The sequence below is a fragment of the Amphiprion ocellaris genome, chromosome 14 (genome assembly GCF_022539595.1).
Source record: "Amphiprion ocellaris isolate individual 3 ecotype Okinawa chromosome 14, ASM2253959v1, whole genome shotgun sequence".
NCBI lineage: Eukaryota > Metazoa > Chordata > Actinopteri > Pomacentridae > Amphiprion > Amphiprion ocellaris.
The window spans coordinates 26,243,242-26,263,011 of NC_072779.1; the positions used below are offsets into that span (position 1 = coordinate 26,243,242).

The 19,770-nt window shown below is 41.7% G+C and overlaps 1 protein-coding gene across 1 annotated transcript in view; it reads right to left on the reverse strand.

The window, feature by feature from the left end:
- The window catches only part of spns2 (SPNS lysolipid transporter 2, sphingosine-1-phosphate), a 71,807-nt gene extending 56,290 nt beyond the window's left edge, over positions 1-15,517 (reverse strand). The window contains exon 1 of the mRNA XM_055017264.1: positions 15,051-15,517. Coding sequence (XP_054873239.1) covers positions 15,051-15,282 — 232 coding nt within the window. The 5' untranslated portion in view covers positions 15,283-15,517. The remainder of the gene's footprint in view (positions 1-15,050) is intronic.
- Positions 15,518-19,770: the final 4,253 nt, after the last annotated feature.

Here is a 19,770-nt window from a genome sequence, read left to right on the forward strand (position 1 = left end):
TCAGGGCTGGGCTGGTTTTGCGAAGCATATGTTTCCATTGTTTAGTATAGGTGTGTGTGTGTGTGTGTGTTCCCCTTTCCCCTGCTTTCAATGTGTGTGTCTGAGAGTGAGCGAGCCAATGGATGGAAGTCATTCATTCTGGCCAGAGTGTGACGGGCAGCGGTGAACCGCTCTGCTGATGTGGCTAGATCCTTCCCGTCCATTCCTGCAAATGGGGTGATCCCTTTTCATGTGTCACCCCCACCAGTATAAATAGTCTGGGAAGGAAGACAGTAGGGGCACATAATGAGTGAGAAGAAAGTGCATCTTTCATTCTGGTTGTTCTTGTGAATAGTTTTTAGATTGAAGCGTGTGACAGACAGAAGAAGAAACAGTGCAGAGAGAAGCAGCAGAGTGGAGAGGTAGGCCGAGCTGCAGAGCGCCTCAGACTGCAGCTGAGGAGAAAGCTAACCACAAATATGCCCGACTGTGGCCGGCGGGCTCCTGACCGACTGCTCTCCTCCCTTGCCATGTGGCCGCAGTGGGCGGGGGAGCAGTTTTTCCATTCCACTTCCTTTGCCTGCCACACAGAAAGGAAACGTGCTGCAGATGTCTGGGAAACAGCATATGGAGCAGGGAGGGCTTCAGAGGTGTTCAAGAGGCGGATTCCCCAATAAAATCAGCAAAACACAAGGAGCATGTGAGTGCATGCAAAAGTTGGATTTTGTCTTCCCTGTTGGTAGCCAGTGGAATACACAAATTCACACAGAACCACTCAGACTGTACACCGTGTTAGAAATATACGAAGATCTAAGATAGTCTTTCTACTAGTCTGAGTCACCAGATGAAGGCTACAGGTATGAGCCTGCTAGTGGCTTTCTCCTTCCCCTCCTGCTATCCATGTGTTTTTAAAATGACCATCTCTACAAATTTTCAAGCTGACAGTTTGGATCGTTCCGTAAGGCAGCTCTGCAACTTATTTTCAGTGAATTTGCCATGTTATTGGTAACTATTCCAGACTTGCAAATGTTTAACTAAAACAATTCCCCCATCACTATTTTGCAGATACACCATTACTGCATCCCGGGCTTAGCTCCATCCAAGCAACAGTGACTGGTTTAAAGAAATACAAACTAGCCCCCTATAACAGAAGGGTAATAAGGTGCAGCCAGACTATTCTGTAATATAGAATTTTGGCTGCACATCTGGCTATGGGAGGTTACCATACTACTAGCAAGCTTCAGGGCTGCATAAGTTGGAAATATATCAATATTATCTGCCCGAGAGTTGCTACCCTAGTGATCACTGATAGCGCTATAGAGCAATGTTTTTATCAGTGGATCCCTGTTTTTGTTTTGTATAATGCATGTGAATGAGGACACAGATAATTGTGTGTGTGCAAAGGGTCTTGACAGTGCAATTTACAACCTGCTGTTGGTTTCAGTTCTGCTGATAGGGAACAGTTGGTGGTACATGTCTCATTACTATCAGCGCACCAGCAGACCCAGTGCACAAGACTGCTAGCAAGAAAACTTGATGCAAACAATGATTTAAAATATATATCAAAAATGGCATTACAAATGTACAACACCAACATATTTGCTTGACGTCATTTATATACACAATATCTTTCTTTTGCTTTTTACATTAACAGTGTCTGCAGCTGTAAACCTGTTTAATGGCCTGTTGCCTGGACAGGCAACATAAAGGTTGGTAAATTCAGGATAATAGTCCATATCTGAAGTTTTTTAGTGTATTGATTCTTCATTTATCTCCCTTCACTACCACGATTGCAGAGACTAAACTGAAAAGGGTTTTAGTGTTGTGTAGTGGTGTGAAGCCAATAAAGCCCCTTCCAATGAAAAACTAGTTTGCTACCTTGTTACTATGTGCATATGGTGTTCTTCTACATGCTAGACGGTAAGTTAAAGTAATTCAGCAACTGTTGCATGTACATATTTGCCTTAGATCACTTTGTAACATGAATAATGTAATTCCACAGTTTAGCTTGCGATAGTTTAACAGGATGATAAAACTACTATCACCAAGGTAACTTTGCCATCCCTTTTCACTGTGTCTTCATAATATGAAACACTGTGTAGTGTTTTGCCATCTGACAAACTTCCAGCTCATGGATGTGTTAATCAAATCGTTTCCTGTATCATTTTTCATCTTCTCACCTGTGCTGCAGCAACACATCCACACAAATGCAGATCCTGTTTCAAGTCATTTCCCATCATGCCAAGGTGAAGAACCTCTGAATAGCTGCCATTCATAGACTTATGTACACAAATAGATGCAAGTAAAAAGAGTAAGTTAGATTGCAAGCTTTAGTTCATGTTTCTTTTGTAAGTTTGCTGAATCTGATGTATGGATGACACATCAAGGGTTCAAGCATAAACTGTAAATTCAACTAGTTGTATTAGTTAATGCGTCTTTATTAATTTCTCAAGATTCTGAAGTAGACACCACATCAAGTTGATATAATAATTAATTATTAGTGCACCACTACTCTATACTAAAGTTAATATATTCAAATCAGAGCTGCTGCCAGTGTGTGAGGATGAATATGTTGTTATTTCAACAATATAACCACTATGACATTTGAGACAGCTTTCACTCTAATCTTTTAAATTTGTGACAGCCAAACTGGGGCAAAATCAAATTAAAGTTCTGTAGGTTTGCCAGCCTTACCACTCTGATTAATAGGGCTTTTTTTCCACCTAATTTTCTTTCGCTAATCAAAAGCTTGAATTCAGCTCAAGGGCTGCGGTGCATTAGTCCCAGCCAGTACGTGCTAAATATTTGATGGCAGCAGAGAGGACGCACAGTGAAGCATCAAGGGAGCAGACTAAACATATAGCTCATCAATAATACATCCAGAGGATAGCCCGCTTGTTTGTATGAGATAATGCATTAGATGCACTGGAAAGACATGCAGTGAAGCGAAGCAAAGGTATTTGAGTTGAGATGAGACTGTCTGAGTGCCAGGGGATCTCCATGAGCTGCACTCATTCACACCAGTGTCTCTCAGGAATACTGAACAGCAGTTGAACTCAACCTTGAATGCGGACCTGGAGGAGTGTTATTTCTGTGGAATTTTGAAAAGCAGCCACTTTAACTGGAGAAAATCATTCAAGAGGCCTGAATAGCTTCCGGTTATTTAATTGAGATGTGATATGGATGGTGTCCTATTCAGAAAACCCACAAAAATGTACCAGGGCTTACAGATTGTCAGAAACCATTAACAATTTCTATAAAAAATAAATGTCCTCAATGCTTTCATACATATTGTAGCACATATCGCCAAATCGCCAAAGTTACTGTCATTCATCCCCTGGGGAACACGAATATCTGCACAAACTTTCATGGCAATCCATCTGATGGCTGTTTAAATATGTCAGCGGAAACAAACAGTGGCTCAGTGGACCAACAAAACATCGCCACTGCTAGACTGCCAGTGTGGCAAAAACATGCTAAAAACATACATGTATACATACACAGCCTTCTACCCACAATGCTGTGCTCCTTTAAATTATGGAAATGTATGCTTATGAGAACATACAGCCAGTTTCTCTGCTAAAAATAGCAAGCGATACATGTATCAGGTAGTTCCTTCCATTGCTATGTGCGTCTGTGTGCAGTGTGTGAAGCCAACACACAGCCTGCACCAGCACATCTGTATCTGAAAAATCCTGTCAGTATTCCCAGCACTGTTTTACATAACAGTGAGAGGGATTAAAGCTATTATGTAGGGTTTTAATGAGATTTCATTCCTCCTCTCCTCACTTGCTCTCCTGGTCCTTTATGAGGATGACGGGAATCCATTATGGATGGTACTCAAATATCATCCTGTATAATTAGTGTAATTTGTACATAATGTCCAGTTTGCTTTTGTTATATATGTTTGTTTAATGACAACCCTTTGGACAAAGCATTTTTAATTACCAATAGATAAAACAGCTCTAAAATGATGCAGACATATTCATTTAAATACCCAAAATTTTACCTTTCTAACTTGAGAGCATGTATCTGTGCTGCTTGACTCATCTTCTTCACCTGACTTCCTCTTGATTCAACCAGCATGAGCTGCAATGCATAATGATAAGTTTTCCACAGGCTGTCACGCTGACTGTCTAGACCTCAATGCTTGTTTTTTTCTGTGCAATGAGAGTGGGTCCAGAGTGAACCCCAAGCAGTGAGAAGAGAAAGAAAGTGGCTAAATTTTGTATTTTCAGCTCAATTTAGCTCTATTTAGCATCAATCATGCACAGCGTGGCTATCTTCTGTGGATAATCACAATGCATGAGCTTCACAAAATGGGGAATGAATGGGGAAACAGAACCAGCTGGTTCAAAATATGTAATATTTATGGCACTATTTAAGCTTTAAGTTTGTTGTGTTTTTTTTTTTTAAATTAGAAATAGTTAACAATACATACTTTATCTTACTTCCTTTTTTTTTTCAAAAGGTAATTTTTAAAGACAATGAGTTAAACAAACAGACTAAAACAAGACTGATCTGAACCATTAAACTACCATCAACACTCAGCCATTAGGAGGTAATGGTGCCCCAGTTGTCTTTATTCCAGCACTGGGATGTCACCACATCTCTGCCATGCAATTTAGCATTGTTTCAGGGTTGCTCAGCTGGATCGGACAGAGGCCTAAGTGTGACTGATACAAGGAATGCTTCCATATTTAGGTTTTATGTCCACAGTGATTACAGTAACTATAAATTAGTTTGTTTTCTTCTCCCACAAATCAATCATAATTCTCCACAGAAGCCAACACTACTCCAGTTGGGCCATGACTAATGAGATGTATGTGCCACTCCTCCCCACGACAATGTATCAGACAGTGAATGTACTTCAGTGTAATGTGCCCGTACAGTTCTGATGCTACTGTGGGAGTTCATATCTATATCTATGAATGTCAAACATATTTTTCCAATCTTTCTCCTGAATTCCCATCATGTTAACTGCATCCTGAGGGTAGACAAATCCTACACATAAAAGCATTCATTCCGATGCTGTCAAGGTGACCTCTCTGTAGCTCTATACTCAAAAACAGTCCTACTGATGCCACTCTCGCACCGTATCTTCATTCAAATGGCAAACCACTAGTTTTCAACTCAGTCTCATCCCACTTACAGGCAGGACAGCTTAGCTGGGGACTTGAGGTCCATCTTTCATTGTCTCATGAATTAGATATGCATTTCATTATCTCCTCCTGCTATTTCAAACACTCCCAGAGAAACCCAAATATGTCTTTTTAAACAAACTCATAAAGAATGGCCTCAGAAACCATTTGTGATCTGCTGATGTGCTCCATTGGAAATGATTATTAAACACAATTAGATTTTTTTTAACAATGTGACATCTCTTTTCAAAACTTAACTTTAGCACAGGGTGTGAGTGGGAAGTGAGTACGAATTCTTGGTGGCGTGGGAAAACACGTCAAGGAAATTTTTTTTTTGTTCCTCTAAAGCTTCTTCCACATACCAGGCCTGTTTCATTAAAGAACAGCACACATACCTGCTGCACAGTCACCTCAGGGAATACACAGGTATCAGTCAGTCATTACAGTACGATAAAAAAAACATGCAAATTAAGCTTTGTGGTGAAGAAACTTCCATCTACATCCTGAGTTGCAGTGTGGATCATGCATAGTCTTCCTAAAACATCACTAAACATAAGTCATAACAAAAAGCACCGTTGCATTTTATGCCATTAAACCATAATTGAGAAAGAGATTCAACTGGCATGTTTAATATAATACGGTTCAGTGTGATTAATATGTGCAAACAAAACCTCATCATTTTTGTGTGGTAACAAGCCGCCTGCAGAGCTACGTATCTAAATATGCACCACTAAACATTTATGGTGCTAAAGAATCAAAAGAATGCTGTAATAATCTGACCGAGTCAGTGAGGTGTGACCAGTCATTCTGCTGTACAACTGCACTGCAGAAACAAATAACAAAATTCAGCCTGTCATTGTCTCACAGTGCAGATAGAAAAACACACATGCAATCAAGCTATGCAGAGCAAAATTAGACAGAAGTTAAATTAGAGGCTGGACTGATTAGGAAAAATGACGTGATGATGCCAGATTGTAGCCCAACATTAAGTTTAATATCCGCATATGCATATACAGTGTGTGTTGCTACTGTGACAGCAGGGATGCCTTTGAAACACAAAACCGATGACACATTCTCAGAGGAATTCAAGCCTAAGTGGGAACCTTTAACGTTAGAAAAAACACTCAGTGCTGTTGGTGCATGTGTGTTTGTGTGTGTGTTGGTGCACCTCTGACCCGGGGCATTAACAGAAAGATCTAAGACTCTGACAGAGGTCAGCACCCATATTTATCCCCAGTTCTTCCCACAAACATCACAGCACATACACCAAACACAGTAATGAAAATCCTGCTGCAATCACATCCAGCTCTGACGACATGACAGATATCCACAAATCAGATAAAGTAAGAGCCAGTGAGACGGTAGGCCACACACACACACACACACACACACACACACACACACACACACACACACACACACACACACACACACACACATCCATGGTCTGACTAGTGGATATAAAAGATTAAATAATCCCGCCAGGCTCCGGTATTTACTCTATCACATGTAAATTGGGGGAAAGATTAATTTTTTCCTCAAGAAAGGAGGCTTTTCAAATATAGGGGCTGCTGTACATACACAAAATATTATTCTAGCAGCTGCGGGAGATTCCAGGAGCTGAGAGCTAATATTACTGCGAGCTGCAGGTCTGATTTCACAACGGCTGGGTGCAAACAGGTCAATATTAGATTCCAATCCTCTCAAGAACAACTTGTTAACGAGTCCAAGAAAAATCCAATTTCAAAATGTCTCAGGACAGTACGATTTCATCACTCGTGGCAAATTCCAAGCAAATGTTGTGTTGATCAATATGCAGTGTCTGTGTGTAATTTTGCGAGGATACAAAATGGATTGCATTGCCTTCTATTTCCATCTCTTCACTGCATGTATGAGCAGCTTCAGCCAAAGCACTGGGCTCAGGAGAACTACTGAATGTGACCTTCACAACACAGAAATTTCACTTGTTTGTGTTGCTTTGGTTTTTTTTGCTAGCTCTCTTGGTGTGTGTTGAAATGGGAGTGAGCGTCACAGAGTGTTTGGGTGGCTGGAGGAAAGGGAAGCTGACAGTGGAGTCTGAGCAGTGAAAAGGTCATTCGTCTGACACACAAAAAATGGGTCTGTGTGTTTATTGACATTTCTGCTCTGCAAATAAAGCCATTATTCTGGTTTTGGTGTTATTTATGACACGGCCAAACATCATAAAATGTTAAATACTAAATGTGTTTTTATTTCAACTGTCATTAACTGTTAAAATATGCTGTGATAATCATAAAAGATGGAATGCAGGGAGTGAGGAAACCAAATATTTTTCGTATCACATTTTTTCAGCAGGGATGAGCTGCTTTTTGACAGTATGTCAAACACAGCAAAGTGCCCCACATATGTCCAATCTTTCCTCCTTCCTTCCTGCGATCTTTCCATCAGCATGAAAAGCTGAATATCAGCATTTTCTACAGGTAAACACTCCAATCTATTTCGATAATGAAGCAGGAAGGGAGGAGCACAATTTACAGTTTGAGGATAATGTTTGGAGAGCGCTGAATGGAGACTGGAGAATCCCCCCCACCTGCTCATGATGACTTGTTTTTCCTGTCACTCCAACATCTCCTCACCGGACTGAGATGATTCTGTGTTTATCTCGGAGGCTGTAATCCTAGAACAAACTCTTTACACCAAAGGAAACAGCAGCTCCTCATCCTCATGTCCACACACACTCCTGAGATGATGACAAAGAGGAGGCCAGTGATTATCAGGCTACCACTCAGCCTCACAGGACACAGATCAATGGGGATCTTGAGCAAGCAACTCAGGCTTTTACAAGTTGACTCATTAAACTACGATAAGCCTAGTTAAGAATTTATATGATTAGAGAATGACCAGTGTGTTGAAACAGCCCCTCGAATTCTTGCCTTATCTGCCTGTATCTTGTTGAAAGAAACATGAGTTCTAAGTAGATGTATGGCAGCAGGGTTACAGGAAAAATTTAAGCTCGCATTTAGTCACATTGTGGCAAACTGGTAGCAGTAAAAGTATGCCACATTAGCTATTTGCCGTCTGTTTGTAATGTATCCAGTAAAAAATATGATTTCTGAAGTGAGAGAATGTGTTTCTAAGCAGATTTATGGATAAACAATGCTATAACGTTGAAGTCACTCTGAATTTATAAATGTGTTACATGTACACTACTCATTCATTTGAATGAGAACATGTGTCCAAACTTTTGACTGGTAGTGTATGTGAACTTTAACTCTAAAAAGGAGCACAGTGTAGGGATCAATTGATTAGCGGCCAGGCTGACTTCCAGGTGTGATGCTCAACATTGTTGGTTTTGTAATTTTTTAAAAAACAAATTCCTGGTGAAATGAAAAGGTGCTGCTCTGGATGTGATGCAGCCACCTCTCTGTTTGTAGTCACAACTCTGTGATCTTGAGCAACGTCCTGCCCACAGCATGATCTGATTGGTTACACAACACAAGTAATAGCCAGTCAAGATGAAAGGATGAATGTTGAAAAGTTTCTTTTAATTAAAATGATTTTAAAAAATAATCATTTTAAAAAACAGGCATTTCAATGATGGTTTTAGTTGGATTTTGTGTTATACTAGATTATGACACCATACTTTCATTTTTAATACAAATGCATCAATTCTAAATATCAGTTATTGACCTTCATTGATTGCTGGAAACTATTTGAAATGTACCCATTACTATACAAACAGCCGTGGCTGGATTACTTAAATACTGAATAAAAACATGCTGATTGTAAGACAAGTTCTGTAATGAAGAGAGAGAGAGTCTTTTTTCTGTGGTTTCAAGCAGATTTGTGGATGTATAACCTCAGACACTGTAAGCCACACTGAATTTAAAAATGTGTATCATGTACGGGAGCTGTGACTCCAAGAAGCAGCACCATAGTAGATGCAAATTGCACTGAAGAAGCACTATGGGTTTTAGAGCACCTTAATTGCCTCCTTGGGTTATGCAGCACATCCTCTGCTGACACTGCTGACTGTCTTGATGAGCACTTCCAGTACAATAACTAACTTCCATTTGCTTTTAGAACACCGGTATGCACCTGTCCTATCTGTATCTCACATCTTCTCGCTCAGTGTTTCTCACAGATTCTGGCCTAAGCAGAGGCAACACTGAGTAAAAATATCCTCTCCAGAACGCAACACATGCAATGGCCTCGTAGCTGTGATGAGTGATGGAGGATGCAAGGTTGGGCTACTGCCAAAATAACAGCTGTACGGACAGGAAGAGTGAAAGAGTCACCGAAAAGTGGCCATCAACAGAGCCATGAAACAATGCGTTCATAGCTGCTGGGGTCACAGGGTGAACGCTGCTGCGATAGGAGTGCATCTACTTGATGGTAAAATCTGGAGTAGCCACATGAAAGAACCTGAACTGGCAGAGGAAGAAGCTCTGTCTAATTCCATCGGTTACTATTACAGACGTCGGCTAAATTGGAGCCTAAAGAACACACAGACTGTTTTCTCACAGCAGTGGGAACGGCACGCTAGGATACAGACATAAAGAGATTAGTGGGATATCTGTGAGAAACTAGTCTGGAAAGTTCACTTGGTAGAAAGTCATGCAATTGTTAAGGGTTCGTTTTAACATCTGTTGAGTAGCACTGATATTTTGCTGTCAGCAGTGAAATAAAAGATGTCCAGATTTTGCAGAGGGGTGTCGAAGTATGGTAAAAAAAAAAAATGTGCAGAAGAAATGAAACCTCCTTTCAAAGAGATGTGGATTCATACTGTACGGAGCAGCTTGTCTAACTTGAAACAGCTCCACATCAGATGGAAAAAGCGCAGCACGATTGAGGCAGTAACCCCATAAAGTAAATTACTAGGGGCCCTTCCATCTTTTTAGTGCCTCTGCTGTTCGGAGACCTTTAATGTGAATGCCATAAAACAAGAGAGGGTGAAATAGGGAGAAGAGTGAAGGATGAAACAATCAACAGCTAAACCCTGAAGCAACTCAAGCGTGGCCCACACAACCTCTCGCACACTTCAGTAATGAGAAGACACTTCCTTCTCCTGACATATTTGGGTGCAACACTTCATGTTACTGAGAGGATCTTCTGTGTTCTGTTTCTACCAGCACCTTAAAAACTGTCACAGTCACACTTTACATTTATTGTTGCACAGTGACTACTTTGTAACTATGCAGATATCGATTAATTCACCAATCTCTCAGACACACCTACACTATGTTCACTTCTCTTCTTTTCTCTAGTCTCTGTGGAACTGAAAGTGGAGCATGTTGTTGCATTTTGAGCACTTCCACCCTACAAACAGTGCTTCAGACTGTGACAACAGTCAGGGAAACATGTAGAAGACAGAACACAAGCACTGTCTTTGCTTGAAGTGGAAATGCTAATGCAGAGACAGCCTTGGGCGGATGTGGACAGAGATAATGAGCGGTCACAAAGGAAACACAGCTAACAGGAATTAATCTGCCCGGCCAGTCAGACTGGATAGATCACTACATCTTCTTTTTTACTGGGTAACAAAGAGCTTGACTTAAGAGGATTATTACCGAAGGATCATCTATGTCTAAATGCAAGACGCCAAAAGTTCACATGCAAGGGTCTTGCACTGTCCAGTGGGATGGGTCCCAGTTTGGAGGTATTCCTCAAATGACAGCTTGACTGAGACAATTCAGCTTAAGGTGCTCTGCAGAAGTGTTAATCTGAGGCTCTCCAACATTTCTGTTCAGCACAGATTAAGCTACAGTCCATACCCCACAAGTTGTCCCTTTGGCTGCACACAGGGGGGTGGCTGCAGTTAACACACATCCGGGCTTACTTACTTACCAAGCAAATAACTTTAAGTGCTGCGTGTCTGCTTCACATATCCTCATATTCTCTGAAAAAACACTTAATCCCCTCTTTATGATAAGCTGTCGAGGAGCTTGGACTGTCTGCTGTGGGACTACAGAAGGACCAACACCGGGATTTAAGGTTTCAAAGCCACCTCAAATTAAATTAAACATAGTTGTCCTGTAAATCTCAAAGCTCTTATGCACTCTAAAACACAAATGGAATATAAGTGGCTGAAGGGTAGGTGGCTGCTTCCAGAGGCCAAACACAGATGACCCTGCCAGAGCATCGTAACTTATCCAGCTGCGACAGGCTTCCACTCCAATCTTGCATCCTCTCACTTTCTCTTAACTCATTTTCTTCCACACTGATGTTCTGAAATGCTATGAGGAGTGAGAGATGGACTTCATCAAGCCTCAAATGTCCAAGACACTCCCTGTTTCTTCACTGTCTGCATCACAGACAGTCGTAAAAACAAGCACAGGCCTGTGAGGGAGCACTCCAGGTCAGGTCTGACCTGCAGCTCAACAGCTGAGCCTAAAGTCCAAGACAGCCTCAACACTCTCATTCACACACTCCTTCTCTTCAGCACCCCTCAAACCTAATAGCGGCCTCCTCTGTGCCTATTCACACCTGGATTTTGCCCCATAAGTGTGTCTGACTAAAACCAGATCACTGTCTTTATTGCCAATTCCACAACACAGAAATTTGGAAAATGCAGAAATTTGAGCTGCTTGTAGCCCTTTGATGATGTCTCGTTAAGCACACCACATTACACCAGTGAAACTGATATTAAAAAGTTGGTGGAAAGAGCAGTTTAATGGATGAAAATTTTCAAAGGTTTTTGCATTGTATGTTTATGTCACAGTATGTTTCTTTTCTAGACTGAAAAACAAGTCACTGTACAGAAATCTGAGTCAGAATGATAGAATCAATGCTGAGTCCGTTTTTTGCATACTCTCATATAATTATTTTGTTTTGAAGCTGTCCCTCCTCCTAAAGTGGTGCAGTTAAATGTTCAAGTCTTGTATAAAACATATTGGCAGTAAATCTATTGAATACAGAACAAAACAACTACTCATGAAAAAAAATTGTGACTTCTCTTGTGGTTCTTACCATCATCTTGGATAAGTCAAGTGTTGGAATCATAAACAGCAGTTTGTGGCTGCTGTTTTTTGTGCGTGTGTGTTGTTTTACCTCTGACACGAAGGCTTAACAGAAAGATCCAAGTCTTTGACACTGTTACTGTGCATTGCTGGGTGCAATTTTCCCATCATTGTTGTGGATGAGAATAGCCCCGGTGTCTAGAATAGTCACCCTGTTTCTCTGTGACAATGCTTTAGTGATCCACACACACTACAGTAATGGCTATTGGTACAAAGACCTTTTGACGTCGGGTGTGTGCGTATGTATGTGTGTGTGTGTGGGTGTGTGTGTGTGTGTGTGTGTGTGTGTGTGTGTGTGTGTGTGTGTGTGTGTGTGTGTGTGTGTGTGTGTGTGTGTGTGTGTGTGATGGGAGAGGGGGGGAGGCATCACTCTCGCTCAGTGCTGCCTGCATTTTGCGTCCGCTTCCCTCTGACTGCCTCTGCAGCAGTCAACCCCTCCCTCCATAAAGCCCCCCTGCCTTCCTCTCGTATTCAGCCCCTCTTAAAATGCTCTTTTCTAAAGTGTGTGTGCACTTTCTGTGGGTGTGCGCTCATGCTTGCTTAACTGACATTAAGATCTATGAGTTGGGATGCGCTTTGGGTACCTGATTCCGAAGGGAATTAGGAAAAGAGAGCAGGGGAAGTAGAAGAAGAAACTGATGGTACGTAAGAAACAAGGAGTTGGAAAAGAAAAGTGAACAAACTGATACTTAATCTGACCGGCAAAAATGTGGCCAACAATCACAACCATTTATATTTACAATTAAACAGGATAGAATTATTATTATTTTGATAGATCATACAGCTCTGTGTAACTCCCTTCCCTCCCCATTCTGTACAGATGCACTGCTCCCACCACTTAATTACTACTGCAACGTTGCTCACACTGCAGGAGAGGAGAGAAAGGCATAAGGAGAGGAGGGAAAATGGCAGATAAGCCTTTGCTGTGTGTATTAGTTGTGTTGGATCCACATGGTCGCCGCTCCTCCTCCTGTATAAGGGTCTGACGCACATGCTGCCCATGCATAATGCACAACTGTCCGGCAACGTTCAGGTGGCAGCGATGGAGAAGAGACCCCCTCCTCTGCACCACAGACTCTCCCCACAAAGGTTAGTCTAAGATGCTGCATTCAACACCGCCCTCCTCCGCTCCAACCCCTTCGCTTCCCTCACTGTTTCCACTTTCCACGCATCCCTCCTCAGTTACTCCTCCGCTAGAGTCATAGCACAGCCAGCGCTCACCGAAGTTTACAGCTTTGCAGAGGATTTTCTCCCTCACGTTTATGAGATTGTTTGCAAAGAGCAGAGGCAGCATCATGATAGAAACACCAGAGAAAAACAGAGTGGCTCCTGAGCCCCTTAATGAGGGGCTTCCTCTGATCAAGGCATGATGAGACAGGAGTACAAACACAGAGCTTGATTGACTCATGCATGACTGAGGATGTGGATAAGGAGTTTCTCAGTCTATCTGCTGTGACTGAGTGGTGCTTGCAGATGCTAAGATTAGATATGCTGCTGTACATCAACACATTCCTGGCCTGGCTGTAGGTTGAGCAGCTCAAGCCATCTTGCTGTACTGGTCATTGAGGCGCCCGAGGCTTCAAGGCTCACAGTTGATGGACTGGACCTGAAGCCTTCAGGATGATGAGCTGGAGGCATGTGGTTACTTAAGTGTACACATTGTTCTGCTTGAATCAGCCACCCCTTACTTCTGCCAAGAGCTACAGAGAGAAATTCTAACAATTTCCTAAGATTAACAAATAAAAAGGTTGTACAATAACTAAGTAAATAAGAATTACACGTGTCACAAATAATAATTTCTTGTAGACTGTTAATGTCACTATTTTAAGTGACTCAGTCAGCAGGAGCAGCCATAGAAACTTGCACTTTAACCAGGAAAGCATTTCTTTGTACAGAAGAGCCCCCACTAACACACTTCCCTCGATTCTCATGCTGCAGCAATATTTTTAACTCATTCAGTGCCAACATGCAATGCCCAAACCTTAATAAAAGGACTAAATACAAAATACAGCTACCTCAATACTGAAAAAGCTAAACTAAAGATATAATGAGGCTCTAATTTGATTTTGAATTGCACAGATTCATTAATTGTAGCAAGGGGTTACACATTTATTGCTTTACAATGAATGTACAATATACCTAGCTAAAAAATAAAATGAAGTTTTAATGGTTTGATTACCTTTTGAGTAAATTGTTTTAACAGATAAAACATTTTGTTTTCCAAAGTCTGTCATTTATCTTATTTTACTCTTGATTTTTGAGGTTTTCTTTAAATGGCCACAGCCAGTTCATTTATCAAATAATTTATCATGAGGCTTAATTTCCATCTGCATACGATTTTAATAAAACATGTCTAGTGAGACATGCTCTGGATCTCCAGCACCACAGTGAGGACATGCGGACACAGAGGATTAACAGCACATGGCCGCATCACATCATCTCACAGACGCCGCACAATGTAAGAGATGTTGAATTAAATCTCAGAAACAACCAACAACTACTAACTGATTCTCCATACTGATAAGAAGCTCCCTTTCCTTCACATTTGACAGATGAGCCCACAGCGACATCACGCGCGGTGCTAAAGCATGCAGCTAGGGTCGGCGGATGGAGAGCTGATCGCCTTAATTGATCGATCCGCAATTATCTATCAGCCACGAGGGGCGATTATTACGGCCAAGCTTTTCTTTGAGTGATAGAGAGGGCTATATGTTTGATTTAATCAACACCCAGAGCGCACAATCTTACAGCAGCCTGGTGGCTTTAACGCAGAGTCCACTGCGCTTGGACAAACCCATTGTTCCGCCCGCTTCAGCTGAGGTGAGCTGTGAGGCAATTAGTGCACAATCAGGGGAGCAAATTAAGAAAATTGATCCACTTTGCCCACAGAAGTAGAATACTGTGTAACAGAGAGAGAGAGAGGAGCTCTTACCGGCTACGGTGTATCTATCCATGTAATTGAGGACGTTCCCAAAGCTGAGGATCCCGGCAGCAGCAGCCGGTGAGCGGCATCTGAGCAGCGCGGCGCGGAATTTCTGGCCCGGCTTGCAGGGGTGAAGGTCCGGGTTGGATTTCAGTCCAGGACTCATGCTGCCCGACAGTGTGCGCACCTCATCCGAACTGCTGCAGCCCTCAATCTCACATCCATCGCTCTCCACACACATTTTCTGGCACGAAAGATCCAGCGCAGAGACGAGAGACAGAGGCAGAAAATGGAGAGGAGAGTAGTAGAATTAGGACCACAGGCAGCGATGGTCAGAGGTTTCCGCTGGAATTAGTCGCAGTGAGCTTGTTGTCCTGTTGGCTGAAGCGCAGCAGCGGCTCATATTTTTTGGAGCAGTGCGCGGAGACGGACGGTACTCTGTGCGCTCCTTCAGCTCTTTTCTCTCCGGTGGACCGAGCGCTCGTAGGGGTGTGACCTGGAAGACTCCGCCCCTGAACCCTGCAGCGAATGATGGAGCCGCACCTGATACCGAGAGATGCCGGCGGACTGAACGGACTGTGTTGCGGCTGGAGAAAAAAAAAAAAAAAAATCCCTTTTATTTCCATAGAAGCTCACAGTGCTGGGAAATGGCTGGGTGTGATTTTATTCATTTATTTATTTACTCATCATTCACATTTGTAATGGAGCGAAGACAGCTGACTACTGATGAATTACTGAGCTAATAGAAGTAGGTCACTGAGGTGTACTGCACACAGATCAGAAGGAGCTACTGAGGCGCACTTGGTGTGTTCTCATTTTTAGTCAAGGTTTTGAAATAGATAAATCATGTAAAGATTTAAAGTTATATGCACATTTATTTTCACTGAACACTAAATACACCAAATGTGATAGTTTTAGTTTGTCATACTGTCTTTGTTACAGTTTCTGATCAAAGACAGATTCTAGGGACTTTTAAAGCATAGAATTCACACACGTTGTCACTTAAAAAGAACCACAATGTACATGAATATAATTTAACTCAATGTCAGCAATGTCTGTGTGCACAGATACATTCAGGTATATTACCACAGCTGTATTCCCAAAGAGGACAGACCTTAGCAAGTGTCTAAGTTAAGATAAGATAATTCTTTATTGCTTCCACAGCAGAGGAATTTGCATTGTTATAGCAGTAAAGGGAACAATGCCAACAATAAGGGGACAACAGTAAAACAATAAAATAAATAAGAAATATGCATTTGTACTGTTGATATTATATAAATTTTGTTACGTGTAGAAAATCTAGGCACTGGTCAAGTTATTCAGAATATGGGATGAGATCAAAAAATTACTAATATTGTAAAGATTCCTATATATGTAGAAAAATCATACAGAGTCTGCAAAATGTATAGCATATTCATAATACACAGATTTGAGTGTGCTGACATTGCACCAGAAATAAATATGACAGACTAAAATTGAGTTCTTCCTTTTTAACTTTTCATTATCTGATGATTTAGGGATTATTCTCTTGTCCTTCATTTTTGACCTTCTTAGTGGATGAATATAAAAAACGGGTTTAATTATAGAACAAAGGCTGGGACAGTACCGCTTTGTTTGCAATGTAAAGTACAAGAAGGTGTTTATGTCAGGACTGTAGTGGCATTTTTCCGGTCAATGAAAAATCAGATCAAATGTAAAACGTCAGTTCAGCAAAGGCCACATGGTTGCTGGAGTTTCCCACCACAACAGTGACCTCTGACAGAAGTGCAACTGATATTCAGCAGTTAAAGTCCGATGTCACTGAAGGTGAAACTAAATGCATCACTCAGAGTTTGTTTGTCCTTTATATTAGCAATAGTATACGTAGAGCACCGTTGGTTGACCATGTGGGGAGAGGAAATGAGATTTCCAGGGGAGAAAAACCTTTTGAGCTTCTGATATGGGGGCAGATAACTCAAAGTGAAATCAAATCAAAGTTGTTCACATAGCAAGTTTCAAAAACATCAGAGTTGGGGGAAAAAGTGCTGTATGTGTTATAAGACTACAAGAAAAGGATGTGCAAAAAAGCAAGATAATAGGATTTTTAAAAAATGCAAAATCAATTTGGAATACAAAATACATTCATCATAACAGGATACAATAATATAATCCTTTGATCGATTTCTGAAAGAAAATGCGCATAAATTAGTGCAGTATTTAGACCACTATGATAATGTTCATGGAGGGCCAGCATTCCACTGATCACTGAACTTCATATTGTCTCAAAAGTTAGAATAGAATTAGTCTAACCCACATTCATAACCACAAGAATCGGAATGAGTCTTAAATGCTGGTAGAATCCTATTTAAATGTGCTTTCAATTTATTCTTTGTGTTGAAAACTGAGGAAAAATACAACAACAACAGACCTTCTGCATGGAGATGTGCTGAGCTAGAAGGCCAATCTCTCCCCACAAGTGATTGGGTTTCAGCCTCTTTAATTCTGTTATTCAAGAGAATTCTACATTAGTACACCTCAGGACAAATAATTTGCTGTCATACCAGCTGTCAGAATCTCAATGTCCTGTTGGTCTGCTGGGTTTCCTTCACTGGGATCACATTTGGGAGATTTTTACACAAAAGATAAGAGCAGCAGTTCAGAGAGTCTCCAGATAATACAGAAAAATAAATGGGTATTATGATTGCAGCACTGAAATTTACACAAATGATTTTTCACTCACCAACACAGAAGATGCATGGATTTTTCACTCAGACCCATCTGCCATTGTGACTGTGCAGTTCTGATTAAGTTTTACCCCCAATTACTCTCACTGAAAAATGATTTGCAGCTTAAAAATAAAAACATTTTCATCACCATGGAGGTAACTGACAACAAAGCTGAATGAATCCTAGTGTTGTTTGGAAGGGGTATTTAGAGTGGTTACAGAATAAGCTCATCTAGTTTGGTTAAGAGAAGACAAAGACAACACTTCTGGCTCAGTTGTGACCATTTCAGCAGTTTCTGTTTTCATCAGACTGTCACCACTGTATCAGTATCATTACACTCTCTGGCAGAGAATATGTAGCTTAAATGACTGCAGGGAACATTCTTGAAAGATCACATACAAAATTTAGATCTTTCGTTCTTGATGCTGCTCAGGGACAGTTTGGTATAGGACTGACTGCAATGTTGGCTTAAATTTCCCTGCAAAGGAATCAGTGCCCGACCACTGCATTGTCTTATTATGTAAAATATTACACGCCTCTGTGAATTTCAGTGGGATGACTGTTCATAACCAGCCTCTAAAAGTAGATGTGATGATAGTGGCACCAGAGTTATTGAATAAAAAGGCTATTTGTGAATGGCTGGGAGAGGTCCAATTCTGCATGCAGATGAGTGTGTCTGCCATCTGCGTTCCGTCAGAAAGGAGCCAAAACATCTCCACATAATTGTTATCGCTGTTCTATTGTGTGCACTGAGCTATTTTGATTTACCCTAGAGAGGAATCCCAAATTGTCACAAAAAAGTGTGTGTGTGGGGTATTTAATATTCAGAGCCAAAGCGGAATGAAGAAACAGAAACGTGCGAAGCCAGCCAGGAAAACTTGAGATGTTGTTGATTTAGCGTGGCTTCAGTGTATGAGGGGAAGGTAGGAGTTCTGAGGGGATATTCCTGACCAGTAAATTTGATTTTGATGAAAGCAATAGGGGACATCGGTCAGTAGGCTGTTTTCCTAATGAACTGGAACATCCTGCGTACTGGAAAAGTTGATTTCTATCATATACATCACATGCTTAAAGCAAAATAAAACCAGGGCTTTTGTTAGTATTTAGTGCAGTGAAATACTAAACTAAATGTGGAGGGAGGTGGATGTAGAAGACGATGAAGGCTGGATCCTGGCATCGGTTGGGGAGAAGGCTGCCTGCCCGAGCTCTGCAGGCATTTGGCACTGCAAGGGGGGTATCAGAGTTGAGGTCGACCTCTATTGTTTTATTTAGACAGAACTGAGACCGTTCTGCCAGTAAAAGCTAAAGCCCCTCATGGCATTGTTTTTCAGAACTACTTTCAAAGCAATCATCCACTTACTTCCCAATAACTTTGATGTCTGAAAATCCCTTGGGTTGGAATCTGGAAAGTATGATGCAAACAGTGCAGCCTGGCAATCTCAGCAGCAATGATCAAGTGATACTGACAAGAACTGCTGCTGTATCTCTGCAGACTGATGTCCTACAGAAGAGAGGATGCAGGAGAAGAGAGGAAGGCCGAAGCAGCCAGAGGCCTCATGTGGAGGGCTTTGAGGGAGCCCCAGTAAACAGTTGTTCCTGTCTCCCTCTGTGGAGCCCCCAGCTCCCCCTCTTTCTTTGGCATGTGTTTGATATGCTGGTCATGTTGGTGGGACCCTGTGTGTTTTTCCATCATGCAGAATGGTGCGCAAGGCCTGGACCTATCTCTCGTGTTGTTCTCCGATGTGGCTCGGAGCCACTGAGTCACTGCCCCAGCCTTCCTTCCTGTCTCAGCGCAGGGCCGAGCCTCCAGTGCAGGATGGGAGATAACCTACTAATCGTCAGGCGCAGCGCCTGCACCGCGATAAGGCTGGCACTTTCTGCCTTCCAACATATGGCTGCCAATAAAGTTTAAATGTCCCACTGACACGTGTGTCTATCAGCTGCGTGGTTGTCAGCTGTTTTTCTGGTAACTACGTCTTCACTTCTTTTAGCTCACAAAAATTAACAGTGAAATCACCAGTTAT